Source organism: Denticeps clupeoides, unplaced genomic scaffold (assembly GCF_900700375.1).
Source record: "Denticeps clupeoides unplaced genomic scaffold, fDenClu1.1, whole genome shotgun sequence".
In the NCBI taxonomy this organism is placed as follows: domain Eukaryota; kingdom Metazoa; phylum Chordata; class Actinopteri; order Clupeiformes; family Denticipitidae; genus Denticeps; species Denticeps clupeoides.
The window spans coordinates 170,088-185,829 of NW_021630087.1; the positions used below are offsets into that span (position 1 = coordinate 170,088).

Consider the following 15,742-nt stretch of genomic DNA (forward strand, 5'->3'; position numbering starts at 1 on the left):
AACAGTAAAACCCAGCAGATGGTTCTGTACAGCAGGAGCAGTCTGAGCCCTAGAGGAACTCGCATGGACCCGTGGGGAACCAAGCTGCAGTTTCGCTACAGACCAAGATAGAAGCAGGAGCATTTCGCACAGACCCTGAGCACCCAGACACATGCTGGTACAACAACAGTGGATAGAAAAGGTAGGCTTTCATTGATTTGACATTATTCTATTTCTTAATTCAACTAAATGAAATGAAATACATCTGCTGGCACTTTCTTTTTATTTCTCTCAGTTTCCATTGGAAGCCCATAACTGTAGAGCATTTTAGAGATGTCTGTTGTAGGAGTCAGTATGTCATACTGTAGAAAGTGGTTTTAATCGGGGTTTGCATGAAGAAATTAGACTGTGTCTGTGTGTTGCGTCTTATACGCCCAAACTACACTCCGGGTCTAAACACAATCTCCAAACAAGCTCTGTAGACAGGAACAAGCTGCAGACCTTTTCTGAATTAGTGATTACCCTAATTTACACCACATTATGTTTCACTTGTGAATGATTAAGCACAGATTAAAATGGCAGTCATTTCTTCTTATCCTGCACATGTGTAAAGTTGAATTTGGGGGTTGTGTTCCAAATCTTCTCACCTGACCTGTGTTTCTCCAGTAGATTAAAGACACAAAGTTTAACCATTCTTAACGTCTTGCACCCCTTCTCTAATCTCCTCTTTCTTGCTCTGCTCACTTTCACACTCTCCTGTAAACATTTGGCCACCAGCAAGGAGTTGAAAATACTCCTGACATGTCTATTCTGGAGTCAGGCAGACACAGACAGGAATTGCACACACTAACATCCAGCAAAACACTTAGAACCCCAGCTAAAGTGGTTTCTGTGACAGCTTGCACGTGTATCTATGTGTGCATATATGTGTGTGTGTGTGTGTGTGTGAGAGAGAGAGAGAGAGAGAGAAACAGTGTATAAGCAAGAGACCACCAGGACTGCATGGTCTGATTTAATAATTTTCACATAGAGATTCTAGTAACTAACACCTGACTTAAGAGTGTTGACTCATATATGTACTGCTGCAAGTGTGCCTGCATTTCTATTTATAGAAGCCTCATCACTGGATCAAGTGGCACTTAAAGCAAAGCTCTACATACAGCAAATGTCAAGACTGTTATGAAAGCAACATGCTTATTATTAGTGTGTATTGTAATATAATGCTCAAAAAATAAAGAGAACACAAAAATAAGACATCTTAGATCTGAATGAATGACATTCTTATTCATTAATTAGTTCTTTACATTGTTGAATGTGCTGACAACAAAATCACACATAAATAATTTATGTAAATCAAACTTATCAACCCAAGGAGGTCTGGATTTGGAGTCAAACTCAAAATTAAAGTGGAAAAACACACTACAGGCTGATCCAACTTTTATGTAATGTCCTTAAAACAAGTCAAAATGGGGCTCAATAGTGTGTGTGGCATCTACGTGCCTTTATGATGTGCCTTTACATGCCTGACTAAAGCTTCTGCCTGGACAGTCTGTGAAGCAACGTGTCATTGGTGGATGGAGCGAGAAGTGATGTCCCACATATGCTCAATTGGATTCAGGTCTGGGGAACGGGCGGGCTACTCCATAGCATCAATACCTCTGTCATACAGGAACTGCTGACACATTCCAGTCACAAGAGGTCTAGCATTGTCTTGCATTATGAGGAACACAGGACCAGCACCAGCATATGATCTCGCAAGGAAGAATTAGGGGCAGTCAAGCACATGAAGGGAAAGTGAAAGTGAAGTGATTTTCATTGTGATACACTGCAGCACACGGTGCACACAATGAAATGTGTCCTTTGATTTTAACCCATTACCCTTAGTGAGCAGTTGGCAGCCATGACAGGGGCCTGGGGAGCAGTGTGTGGGGACGGTATTTTGCTCAGTGGCACCTCAGTGGTACTTTGGCAGGCCGGGATTCGAACCGCAACCTTCTGATTACGGGCGCCACTTCCTTAACCACTAGGCTACCACTGCTCCAGGAATTGACATGACCATGACCCCCAAGAATTGCCACCCCACACCATTATTGACCCAAACCGGTCATGCTGGAAGATGTTGCAGGCAGCGGAATGTTCTCTCTTGCCAGTCTTGGCCACAGTTTTGTAAGTACAACCCCCACCTGTCAGGCCCTCATACCACCCTCATGGAGTCTGTTTCTGACTGAGCAGATACATGCACATTTGTGGCCTGCTGGAGGTCATTTCACAGTGATCTGGCAGTGTCTCTTGGTAGCACCTCCATGCTTTGGACTATAAACTGATCAGACACATTGATCAGACTCACTGATGGACACTGTGGCTTCTTGCCACAGCTCGCATAGATGTGCCATCCTGGATAAGCGCAATACCTGAGCCACTTGTGTGGGTTGTAGACAGTGCTGCCTGCATTCAAAAGGGGTTTTTAAAATCATATACATAGTTATAGGAAAGTTATTCAAAATTAAAAGGTAAATGAACAGAAGCATACAGTGCAGATCAGTTTATCAGTACCTTGGTTTCAAAGAAGAACACTTATTATGACTTTTATTATACAGATGACAAATAGTGGCAAAAGGAGAACTAGTTGAATAGAGAATTTTAATTTCACTCTGCTCTGATTGATTGATATTAAAAACTCCAGCAATGTAAAAAAAAAAAAAAAAAACATGTGTAACTTACAGAACCTCTCTGTTAATGTTTTTATCAATGTTTTTGTGATTGAGTGTGCAATAACAACATCGAACATTCAGTAGGATTACTAATAAACTTATCAAAAATTATTTTTTTTGATAATAAACGACAATTATGCTCCCAGAAAATCACACAAATCTTAATGTGGAATTTCTCCTACCTTTATTGTGCAGTTTAATCTTAACTTTAATCTTAAGTACCTTCTGCACAAGTCTATCAAGGAACATGGTCCTGGTTTTGGATTTCTGTTTGTTTTCTAATGAAAATGTATTGCAAGGTACTTGATCATGTTGCAGAAGCTTATTACCCAAAAATCTTTAGCCAGATACTGAACTCTGTGCCATAATTTCCAAAGGTGAAATCTTCCCTCACAAACCAACCACCTGGCAGTATAACTTTAGACTTTATTGTGAAGATAAGGTTTGAAGTCAGATATTCAGGTCCAGATTGGTTAATGTCCTCATAACCTCATTCAGGAAGGTTCTTAAAGAGGCATCAAGACTTTGTGCTGACTGATCAAGTGAGAACCTTATTTGCATCGCCCAAAAGCTAATCTAATTTAATCATATTTGTTACGTCCTGGTCTAGGTCAGGAATGTGAACAATTAGAAAGAGGGAGGGAAACGTCACAACCGTTGGAACTAAGTGATTTTTAATAAAACAAAACAATACAAGTCACGCCTTGACACACAGTCAGGCAACGAAAAGCACCGGGTAGACGAAATGTGAACAGGGCATCTGTCCTGCGTATTTTCCCTCTCTCAGTCTCCCTCTCTCCTTTTTCTGTCTCCTCCACGTCGCAACACGCCGTCTTTAACGGCATCACTCCGATGGGAGCGCGAATCAGCGTCAGGTCTGGGAGGAGTTCCGTAAATTACAGGCTCCTCCTACAAAAAGGAAAAACACCAACAAGACAGAACATACAAACCACACATCACATGATCACGGGACGTAACAATATTCTACTAGATATTTTTTGCACAGACTGCAGAAAAAGCTGCTCCAAATAGATGTACCTTCATGCTGTAGAGTGATGGAACATTTTCATTCCGTCACCATAGAAAATAGCATGGAATTTGTGGAACGTTCTTTTCATGTTGCACATACAGGGCAAAGGACCCTTTTGAAAATAGCACCCACCAATGAATTTGTCATCTCAGGGACGGTGAGAAGATGGTCCATGTTTGATACATCTTGAAACTTGGCAGAACATTTAAATAACTCAAATATTTTACCTGGTTTTTTTTGTAGATTATTCACTCCATGATTCACAAAATATATATGCTAATGTTGGTCTGGGCTCCTCAGGTGTTTTGGGTCTTTTAACATCATATACCACAGGGGTTGATCAGATCCTAGTATGTGTCAAGATGCCTCACTACTCTGACCCCATGGCTCCCCTCTTTTAAAACAAAGGCTTTCTCTGCTGCTTTGGTGGTGCTACCCCTTTCATGCCCAAACTGTTGACGTCTCAGACCAGAGAATGAGCTGCAAATCCCCTGCTCTCAACTTTAACTGGTAGACATCTTGTTCTCCATTCCTTTCAAGCAGTTTTCCAACTGAAATTAATTAATGCCATCTGCTGGCTGCTGATACTGATTTTATTGTTTTCTTTGAATGCTCTCCAGCTTGGAAAAAATTATGGTCTTCTTGGACATCAACCATTTAACCACTCAAGTCAGGTTCTGATAGCTTTGCTGATTGTGCCCCTCTTTAAGGTTGGAAAGGATCCTCCACTCTGACCAAGTCTCCTCTGGTCATCACTTTTAGCCTATATTTTAGAACTTGTAACCTGAGGTTGTGCTTTAATTGGTTTAAAAATTTGACCTTTTTCATTAGCAGCCAATTTGTGGAATGAATGGGATTGCCATTAAGTTTTTGTTTCACATGATTCACGTGTTAGTTACTCCAGCTTGTTAAAAGTTCAAGTGGACCCGCAGAGAAAAACAAATCTATTTCTTTAGATTAGCATCCTTTAAGGCAGTAAGGATGGGTGGACATGTCTCAACCTCCATCACCCTCAGCACTGGAGCCCCCCAGGGCTGTGTTTTGAGCCCCCTGCTGTACTCCCTGTACACCCATGACTGTACAGCCACTACTAACTCCACCACTATCATCAAGTTTGCTGACGACACTGTCGTAGTGGGCCTGATCTCTGACAACGATGAGACGGCCTACCTGGAGGAGGTTGGAAATCTGGCGAACTGGTGCCAGAGGAACAATCTCCACCTGAACGTCAGCAAGACAAAGGAGCTAATAGTGGACTTCAGTACAAGGCAGGAGAGGACCTACCAGACCCCTGTCATCAACAGGAGCCCAGTGGAGAGAGTGGACAGCTTCCGTTACCTCGGTGTTAACATCACGCAGGACCTGTCATGGTCCTGTCACATCAACACCGTGGTGAAAAAGGCCCGGCAGCGTCTCTACCACCTCCGATGCCTGAGAGACTTCAGACTGCCCTCCAAGGTGCTCAGGAACTTCTACTCCTGCACCATAGAGAGCATCCTGACGGGAAATATCTCAACCTGGTTCGGGAACAGCACCATGAAGGACAGGCGAGCACTACAGAGGGTGGTTCGATCAGCTGAATGCATCATCTGTACCAAGCTCCCTGACCTTCAATCCATCTACAGCAAACGGTGCTGCACCAGGGCCAGGAAGATAGTGAAGGACCTCACCCACCCCAACAACGGACTCTTCTCTCTGCTGCGATCAGGGAAGCGCTTTCGCTCCCTGAAGTCCAACACAGAGAGAATGAGGAGGAGCTTCTTCCCGCAGGCTGTCCAAGCTCTCAACAACAGTACATAGAACTCATGCACTTTCACCTCCAATCACTCCGGACTCTTTTGCACAAAACCACTTTGCACAAAACCACTTTGCACAAAATCACTTTGCACAAAACCACTTTGCACAAAATCACTTTGCACAAAATGACTCTGCGCTTTTTAGGTCCTTACTGCTCTTTCTTTTATGGCTCTTTCTCTCTTTCTTTAAACATTGTAAAAAAACTGTAACTCATTTGCACACCTTCACCCTACCAGTTACACATATTTTATGTTAAAGACGTAAAAGTGTAATACTTGGTTATGTTTGCAATATTTGCATATTGGTTCATTGTTTACTTGCAACATTTGCAATACTGTGGTCTGTAGCAGTTGCAGAAAGCATTTCACTGCACATCATACCGTGTATGACTGTGTATGTGACAAATAAAATTTGAATTTGAATTTAAGAACAAATATTTTGGAATAAAAAATTAGGAGCATAGACTGGTCTAAAAACATTAAGCAAAATACTTCAAGGCTTCTCTTTAAAGATAAACAGGTGATTTCATATATCATGTTTCTAAATATAAATATAAAAATAAATAAATATATTTGAATGTTCTAAAATGTACTTTAAGTTTAAATAAGCTAAATAAAAAATCTCAAATGCCCTAATTATAATAATAATAATTATTATATTTCAGTCTAAGTAATAAGTGCACTATAATTACTTTAATTTGTACTTTAATTTTTATAATGAATTAAATTTATATGCCAAAGTGTTTTTTTAATGCAAAAGCTAATAGTGCCTTACATATAAATCTCCATGGATTTTCATATTGTAATGTGAGCTACCCAGAATGACCCGGGGTGTTTGTGTGGATGTGCAAACTCATTAAAAGGCACATTATTTCTAAGCAGAGTCCATCCAGCTGGTGTGGTAACTTGCTACCCACTACAGCTGTTGCTTCTCATTCAATGTGCTTCTTTATTTTCAGGACCATTTACGTTGGTAGATTCTCACCATGAAGCTCATCGAGAGAATGCCAAGAGTGTGTAAAGCAGTAATCAGAGCAAAGGGTGGTTATTTTGAAGAAACTAGAATATAAAACATGTTTTCAGTTATTTCACCTTTGTTTGTTAAGTACATAACTCCACATGTGTTCATTCATAGTTTTGATGCCTTCAGTGAGAATGGTCATGAAAATAAAGAAAACACATTGAATGAGAAGGTGTCCAAACTTTTGGCCTGTAATGTATATTAAGAGTGTCTTGACATTCATCTATGGTTGCATGTATGTATGTAAATCACTTTCACTAATTCTGTGATTTCTTTCCTGTCATGTACAGTGTTGTGGACATATTGGCCAGGGCTGTTTCCATTCTGAACCTTGATCCCAGATATGAGTGTGAACAGTTCCCACCACTACTGTGTCAGTTCTTCAGTTCTTCAGGAGATTCATAAGCCGAGCCCAATGCCAGCACTTGGCAATGGCAAGATTCACACACGACGCAAGCTGCGCAGCCGTTTTGTCAACAAAACTGGCCAGTGCAATGTACGCTTCTTGCGTATGGAGGAGCAGTCACAGCGCTATCTGTCTGACATCTTTACTACTTGTGTAGATGTGCGCTGGAGATGGATGTTTGTGATCTTCTCTTTGGTATTTGTCATATCCTGGTTGGGCTTTGGCCTGGCATTTTGGGTAATTGCACTGCTCCATGGTGACCTGGATAAGCCCATAAGTGGTGGCAATGAAAATTTCACACCATGTGTCATGCAGGTAAATGGATTTGTAGCAGCTTTTTTATTTTCCATTGAGACGCAGACCACTATTGGCTACGGCTTCCGCTGTGTGACGGAGGAGTGTCCCCTGGCTGTTTTTATGGTTGTCCTCCAATCCATTGTTGGCTGCATCGTTGACTCTTTTATGATTGGTGCCATTATGGTGAAGATGGCTAGGCCCAAGAAGCGTGCACAGACCCTTTTGTTCTCCCACAATGCTGTGATTGCCATGCGTGATGGCAAGTTGTGTCTGATGTTTCGTGTTGGCAACCTGCGGAAGAGTCACATGGTGGAGGCGCATGTGCGAGCACAACTTATCAAACCCCGAATCACTGATGAAGGAGAATACATCCCACTGGACCAGATCGACATTAATGTGGGCTATGATAAAGGCCTTGACCGAATCTTCCTTGTTACACCCTTGACTATCCTCCATGAAATTGATGAGGAAAGTCCGCTGTTTGGTATAAGCAAGCAGGACTTGGAGACAGCAGACTTTGAGATTGTAATTATTCTTGAAGGTATGGTAGAAGCAACTGCAATGACTGCGCAGGCCCGCAGCTCTTATCTGGCAAGTGAGATCCTTTGGGGTCACCGCTTTGAACCAGTGGTATTTGAAGAGAAGAACCAATATAGGGTGGACTACACATACTTCCATAAAACTTATGAAGTACCCTCTACACCACATTGCAGCTCCAAGGATATAGTGGAAAACAAGTCCTTATCACCCAGCAAAACAAACTCCTTCTGTTATGAGAACGAGCTGGCATTCCTGAGTCGAGACGAGGAGGAGGACGACTAAGAGGACATGAGGAAAGGGGCAGCGAACTGAAAACTTGTCTACAGATATCAACTTGGATCTGAAGTTTTAAATTTAATGACAGACTACGGCATACCCATGTTGTACGAAGGCCTATAAAATTAGAGCGATTTTGAAATCTGTTGTTTCTTTCAGTAGAATGAACAACGACCATAGAAGATAATTAGATCTGGCTTATATAATGATTTTATTGGTTAGATGCATTTTTAAGACAGTGTATAAAATGAAAACTGAGAGAGACTAGTGAGTACAGTAGCTGTGTCTTTTTCACATTGGAAAAAACAAGGAAAAAGTGCAGCAATGTTTCATATTAAAGATCTGGTGGTCATTTATACAGAGGAGAAAGATGGGTTCACCCAGGAAAATAGCCATACTCCATATCTATATCACAGTACTCATGAAAATACAGAAAAGCTGTTGGATAATGTGCTACATCTAACCTATTAGTTAAGATATACATTTAGGGAGGAAAATGTAAAGAAAATGTTTTGAGCATATTGTCCAGTCATATTAATTAATTTTCCCATTGTGCAAATATAGTGTATTAACATGATTTCCTTTATTGTTTACTTTCAAATAATTATCACTACATTAGTATATGAAATGTACTTAAATCTTAGTCAAAAAAGGCTCAGTTTAGTTTTTGCCTTTATTTAGTTGTCATATTAAATAATGTGTTTTCATGCCTTGACCACAGAAATATATTGAAATGAAGGTTGAAACGGCAACATTGTACATGTTTCATGAAAAATGATTTGATCTTTTTGTAAGCCTAGAAAAGTAAGTTGTACCAAAAGGAACAACTGGAGGAACATTTAGCAACTTTAATTAATTAATAACAGGTCAGTTATGGGTAGAAAATGAACATGTTAGAGACCTAAAGTAAATATAAGCAGAGGATATTTGCATACAGGTATTGTTTATTTGTTTCATCATGAATAACATGTATCCATCTAAAACTAGTAATGTTGGTGCTTGTGTAGTAATGTCTGATGCACATTGTCTGATGCATCTGTATGCAAACAAATTGAATAGAAATTACAAATGTCCAGCACATGAATGGAACTGAAGTCTGGTGTATGTCAGCACGGACAGTGTGTCGACAACACTCACAGTGCCTGTGACCTCAATTGTCTCGGTGTTGGAAAACATGCTGGGATTGGATATCATCCGCAACTGCATTGTCTTCAGCTGTTCCTGTGTCATAAATCCAGAGCCAGGCTGCAGGACTACAACAAGGGAAAATATGTTGGTAGGAAGCATATTATCATCTTTTTTTTCCCATCTGAGGTGACCTTAACTAATACAAGACTGTAGAAAGTGTTTCATGGTAAAGCAAGGTACAATAAGGTCATGTTTGGTCTCATTCTCATAGTCCTGATGTAACATTTAAGATTTACATTATCACCCATGGCAGTCTAACCAAGTCATAATAGTTGAAAGTGAAAGTCAATTGATTGTAATTGTGAAACACTGCAACACAGCACACACACTGCTTTAACCCATCACCCTTAGTGAGCAGTGGGCAGCCATGACAGGCACCCGTGAAGTAGTGTGTGGGTGGTAGTAGCCTAGTGGGTAACACACTCGCCTATGAACCAGAAGACCCAGGTTCAAACCCCACTTACTACCATTGTGTCCCTGAGCAAGACTCTTAACCCTAAAATTGCTCCAGGGTGACTGTCCCTGTAACTACAGATTATAAGTCGCTCTGGATAAGGGCGTCTGATAAATCGTGTAAATGTAAATGTGTGTGGGTACGGTGCTCTGCTCAGTGGCAAACTGGCAACTTTCTGATTACAGGGATGCTTCCTTAAATGCTAGGCTACCACTGCCCCCATAGGCAGAAGTGGGTAGTAACATGCTACATTTTGTGAAATGTACATGTAACAACTTTTTTTAAATATACTGAGTGTAGCAATTTTCTTTCTTCATAGTCAGCTACACATTTGCTTCTATTTCGTTACACTGGGCCATACATTTACATGTGTCCCTTGTTCAGGGATGCAATGGTAGTCAGTGGGGTTGAACCTATGACTCTGTGGTCTTCTGCTCAGTCACTATACAGAGTTCACGACACAATAAACTAGCTGAAAGTGTAATTATCACATGATGTGCTTGAGGGAGTGGAGTCTGTGATTGTGTTGCATGTGCATGTTCATGCATGGTCAGATGATTGTTAGCTAAAACACATTGTCCCAACTCACTTACAGCTTGAAAACTGATATCCATTGTGACACCAGGGGAACTATTTCAAGACTGATGAAATATCAGTGTGATGCCCATCACAGGCCCTGAGAGGTAGGAGTTTATATATAGCTTCTATATTACTACACCCTGACAGTAATACTGCTCAGATGTCATGAGCTCCCAAAGACACTATATTGAACGTCCCATCACCCCAATGACAGAATCCAACTTGATCGCAAAGGACAAAATGTTTAAGGAGATTATGGCTCTGAAGAAGGATGTGTAAAATGTTAAGCCCTGTGCCAACATTCTGATTGGCTAAGACATTAGAAATGAGAGATTTCTCTATCATTTTGATGTTAGCAGTCATGTTGGCTCTACAGGGAAACTATCGTGTAGGTGAGCCTGTATTTAACTGTTAATTCAGAGGCAGTACCCATGGAATCTTTGTGGTTTCTTTGATTTATTTGTTATTGCAATATTCATTTCCAGTAACACATGAATTCTTAGAAGTAAAATAAGCACGAAAAATCATAAAGAAATACCAGAGAGGACTCAGATAATCAGCTCAGATAAACTCAGATAAAGTCCATCAACAGATATGGATGAACTATAATGGTAAAAAAGCAACATTTGTTTATGTAAGAAATCAGAATACAGCATCTCTCATGGTAAAAGGCTAAATACATACTGGGCAGAGACAAATTGGGAGAATATGATATAAACTGTTCTCTTATGCATCCAAGCCAAAATCAGATAGGTACATCTGATGGGGGGTCATTGAGAGACACCAAACAATTTGGTTTCATCATTAGTATAAGGGAAAATAAGTTTCCAATAACTAAATAATTTAAAAACTCTGGGAAGGAGTGATACAGAGAGGAACCCCCTTCCAGGGTAGAGTGAGCCTGCAATTGGTGTCAGTGCATGGTTAGTGATGATTTGTCCATGAAAAGAAAAAAAGTCCAACAGGTGTAATGGTAGAAAAGTATAGATGCAGTATAGAGCATTTGTCCATGTTTGGAGGTACTGGACAGTGAAGAGTAGGTTTTAGTCCAGTGTCAATGTGTACATTGCATGTCAATTATAATGCTTCTGGTCCATTTGAAGATTTATCTGTTTATCTGTTATGGTGGTGGTGGTTGTGGTGACCCTCTAGTACATTTCCTGCTCATCTCGTCAGCAGTTCAGTCCAGGGACTAGGATCCTCTTAATTGTGTGGTCTGGGCACTTGATTCAGTGCCACGGAGAGAACAAACAGAAGCAACGGCAGATGATGACACTAGCTCACCTGCTCTCCTTGCTGCTTGATGGTCTTTCACCTAGTCAAAGCAAACACAGTTTCAAAGGACAATGACAAACAGGGACTGAAGGAACAGGAGAACCAAAGCAGTGTGATGGCAGGATACAAGGGGCAGATGAAGCTAATCACATCGACAAACACATTGTATGTGATGCAGTATGGTGGTTTAAAGAATAAATAATCCTAATAATGGAATTGGATCTGCCTGCTTTTTTACTTTTACGTTATACAACGTATACAATTTCACACCTGATGTATTAGCACAACCTAATGTTGTATTATGAACTTAAATAAAAAATTGTTTACACCATTTACCTCCACCCATTTATAATACAGTCATAACACAATGCTTAGCTTTCCATGGCCTCAAAAAGCTTCGTTTTCTCTTGTGCAGAGAGGCTGTCCTTTAAAAGAAAGAGACATCAGTGTTATTATGATGTCAGTTCCCGAACAGTAATGAACACATTCATTTTTTATGCTAACCTTCACAGAGAGCTGTAAAGTGGAGTCACCCCTCAGGACATCGTTTTTAGTTAACAAGCTCACCAAACCTGCAGCACAGTACAATGACATGGCAGGCCAGTGTACAGTAACATGAATGGAATTTCACTAAATAGCTTGTTTTACCATAATTGCAGCTGATTGGAAGATCATTCACATCTGTTCTCTCTGTCTGGTCACATTGTATCTCTTCAGAATGCTGCACGCACACATGCAGGTTCAGTACAATGGTAGATTTACAGAAGACAATTAATTAATTTAAGGTTATAGGCTAAGGACATGAGAAGTAAGAGGAGGGAAGAATATATACCCTATTTGATATCTCCAGTTCATCCTTCAAGGAGCTGATCTCCTGCCTCAGATACTGAATTTCTACATCCTTGACAAGAAGCTTTGCCTACAAAACAAGCACACTGCACCTGAGACTGTGTTCTGAGTACAAGTTGGAGTATCAATGTTGATGCATTTGTGATTGTAAGACCTGTAACTGGTACAGGTCCTTCTCCCAGCCTTTCATTTTGCTGATTGGTTCTCCACTGACACAGGAGCGCATTAGTGAGATTTCAGCCTCCAAGTGCTTATTCAGCTCCTGACAGAGAAAACACTGCTACAGCAATCAGATACAGCATTGCAGAGCTTAAAGAGCACATTCACACTGAAAATGTGCAATGATTTAATTTATGTGAGATTGATTTATTCATGTTTGGTTTTGCTTTGCCTTTTTTGCCATGCCACCCTCTGTTTTGGGGACATTTATGATATCTGTGTTCTGTGATTACCTGCTAATTTTTTGTTACCTGCACATGCCTCCTACATCTGCAGTGTGACAGGTGAAGAACATATGTTCTTTTAAGTTTTAACCTATGTGAATTTCAAAATTAGCATTTTCATTCAAGTGAACAAGAGTGAGAATACATTGTGCACTTTAGTACTGTATTGTTTGAGAAGTGTCACATTGTCAAACACTGCACACAATGAAATGTGTCCTCTTCTTTTAACCTTGGTGAGCAGTAGGCAGCCATGAAAGGTGCCAGGGGCAGTGTATGGGGATGGTACCTTGATCAAGAGGACCTCAGTGGCACCTTGGCCATTCAGGATTTGAACCAGCAGCAACCTACCAATTATGAGTCTGCTTTCTTACCCACTAAGTCTTCACTGACCCTTTACAAGTACTGAATCAAAATGGAAAGTTAGGTATGATAGGTCAGAAATGTGTGTTGTGTCAATCAAACAGTAAAGGTAGAGCTGTGCATAATGTTTAGTCAAAATGTAGGAGGACCAGATTTGAGCTTGTGAAAAAGATGACGACTTAGGGAGAGGGAATGATGCTTAACGCTGATGAGCCTTCTTTATGCTTTTAATATCATTGTACGTGCATATAGTGACAATAAAAAGCATTATTTTCTGTTCTATTCTATTCTATTCTATTCATTGCATGAAATGTGAATGTGCTTTCTGAAGGAGCAAAAAAAAAAAAAAAAAAAACGATTCACTGGATGCAAATTCCAGGTCTCGGGTCTTTTTTTTTTTTAATCAAAAACTTGCCACAGGCTGGTTGGCTAAATGTTTCTACCAGCGGCAAAATAAAAGAGATAAATACATTAATAATTAAATAATAAAATGTGTCATGAGTTATTTCAAATGCAAAATAAAAACAATTAATTCAATTTGCCGAATTATACAACTAGAAAAAAATTCAATATGTCAAACTAAAATATAAAAAAATGTATTTAATTTTGGCACATTCAATGCAACATGAATTACTCAATCTGTCATTCTGACCCATCAATAATGAATAAAATAAGGAATTATTATTTTAAATAATTAATGACACATTTTATTATTTAATCATTGTCGTATTTATCTATTTAGTTTTTGGCACTGGCAGCACTCCATATCTATGGTCTAATGTATGCTTCACTCCACAAAACTTTCACTGCTTGTAAATTTGTTTTGAGCCAAATTTTTGCAGGTTGTAAACTGGTTTTCTGACATTTGATTTGCCACCATTGAAGTGACACCAGGCATATGCTTGTCCAGAAGCCAGTTGTGAGAGTATGTTTAAATTCATTCAGGATGAACGCATACCTGATTTTGACTCTGTAACTCCTTGTTATCTCGTCTTGCTTGCATTAGAGACTGCCTCTCAGACTGTATTGTCTGGCTAAGGTGCTTATTTTCCAAGCATTTCTGTGAATACTGCTCTGACAGGATCTCCAGTTCCCTGTGAATGGACCTCAGCTCCTCACTGACAGACAATGTACATCAGAGGATGATCAGACTTCAAACCTTCTATTAAAGCAAACACAGCATTCTTGTTTTCTGTGTACATTCCACCATGAGCTCACACTCACTCATTATGGGGATGAAATGCATTACTATCTGTGCTGAAGGTGTTCTGCTGGCTTCTCTGGATCTTCTCAAGCTCTTCTTTGTGGGCTTTTCTCATTACTTCAATCGCTGAAAAACAGAACAGTGGCATAACACACATGATCTTTGCTATAGGCATCTTGGGCATTCAGATGGCCAAAAAATTGAATATGAAGATCTTTAATCTGTACTGCCCAGACAATAAACTTTAAATGTGGGTAGGAATTAATTTTTATTCCGAATTAACCTTAAATTCATGTTTAATGCTAAAATGGCAGATTCTTTACACAGTCCTTCTGTGAACAGATAATACAGATAGAAACAGTGAATAACAAATCACCTTACAATTTTATTAAATATCATTATGTCTAAAATTTGAGAAATATTTCAGAAAATATCTAAATTGAATAATGTGGATTGATGTGAAAAGTGTATTGCAAGAGATAGCTTTCTAACAGCAGTTAGCCCCATCTCATAAAATCAGTGACATTGAGCTACTGTAGCATCCTTTCTGCACAGTCCAACATGAAAGTCTTCAAAACTCTAAATAAAGCAGAACTATGCTGTCTGACTACATCATACCTCTGGATAACCTTTCTATCTGTCCATTAGGGCTGCAACAACACATCGATTAAATTGATAAAAATTGATTACTAAAAGATTAGACAACGAGTCGATGCTGTAATCAGTGGGGCAGTGGTGGCCTAACGGGGCAGTGGTGGCCTACCGGTTAAGGAAGCGTAATCAGAAGGTTGCTGGTTCGAATCCCGATCCGCCAAGGTGCCACTGAGGTGCCACTGAGCAAAGCACCATCCCCACACACTGCTCCCCGGGCGCCTGTCATGGCTGCCCACTGCTCACTCAGGGTGATGGGTTAAATGCAGAGGACAAATTTCACTGTGTGCACCGTGTGCTGTGCTGCTGTGTATCACATGTGACAATCACTTCACTTCACTTTGACTTTGTAGCCGCACTTACTTGAGATGGGGACAATACACATACCAAAACGTCTCTATTTATATGTACAGAAAATAATAAAAGGGACCATGGTAGCTTGAACCAGGCTGCTCGGTTCCTCTGCCTGCATCAAAACTGGGCCAGGTGACTAACTCTGCCACAGCCTAGTGCTGTGTGCATTTAAAGGAGTACTACAAAAATATAATACTGTTACAAAGCGTTAAAACAGACCACGCCTGATGCCTGGTCAGAGCTCCCCTATCACACTGTGTTTCACCAAAGTTGATGCTTAAAAGCAGAGGAAACATTTCATTGTGTCACAGTGTGCTGCAGTGTTTCAC

The 15,742-nt window shown here is 40.2% G+C and overlaps 2 protein-coding genes across 3 annotated transcripts in view; one reads left to right on the plus strand and one right to left on the minus strand.

Moving 5' to 3' along the window:
• kcnj12b (potassium inwardly rectifying channel subfamily J member 12b) lies at positions 1 to 15,151 on the plus strand. The gene is made up of 3 exons (XM_028968608.1): positions 1 to 181; positions 6,828 to 9,332; positions 10,294 to 15,151. Exon 2 carries the CDS (start codon positions 6,881 to 6,883, stop codon positions 8,060 to 8,062), a length of 1,182 nt encoding a protein of 393 aa, XP_028824441.1. The 5' UTR covers positions 1 to 181; positions 6,828 to 6,880; the 3' UTR covers positions 8,063 to 9,332; positions 10,294 to 15,151.
• Positions 8,091 to 15,742, minus strand: part of LOC114782947 (golgin subfamily B member 1) — a 23,241-nt gene continuing 15,589 nt past the window's right edge. Inside the window, exons 15-23 of one of the 2 annotated variants that reach the window (XR_003748282.1) lie at positions 14,429 to 14,534; positions 14,163 to 14,322; positions 12,556 to 12,663; positions 12,385 to 12,471; positions 12,201 to 12,273; positions 12,057 to 12,124; positions 11,889 to 11,977; positions 11,562 to 11,592; positions 8,091 to 9,309 (exon numbers count right to left, since the gene is read on the minus strand). Coding sequence is in view for 1 of the 2 variants with exons in the window: in XM_028968606.1 (XP_028824439.1) it covers positions 11,924 to 11,977; positions 12,057 to 12,124; positions 12,201 to 12,273; positions 12,385 to 12,471; positions 12,556 to 12,663; positions 14,163 to 14,322; positions 14,429 to 14,534 (656 nt within the window). In the remaining variant the exon portion in view is untranslated. Of the gene's footprint in view, positions 9,310 to 10,714; positions 11,593 to 11,888; positions 11,978 to 12,056; positions 12,125 to 12,200; positions 12,274 to 12,384; positions 12,472 to 12,555; positions 12,664 to 14,162; positions 14,323 to 14,428; positions 14,535 to 15,742 lie in introns of those variants that run through there. The other variant, XM_028968606.1, reaches the window with a different exon arrangement.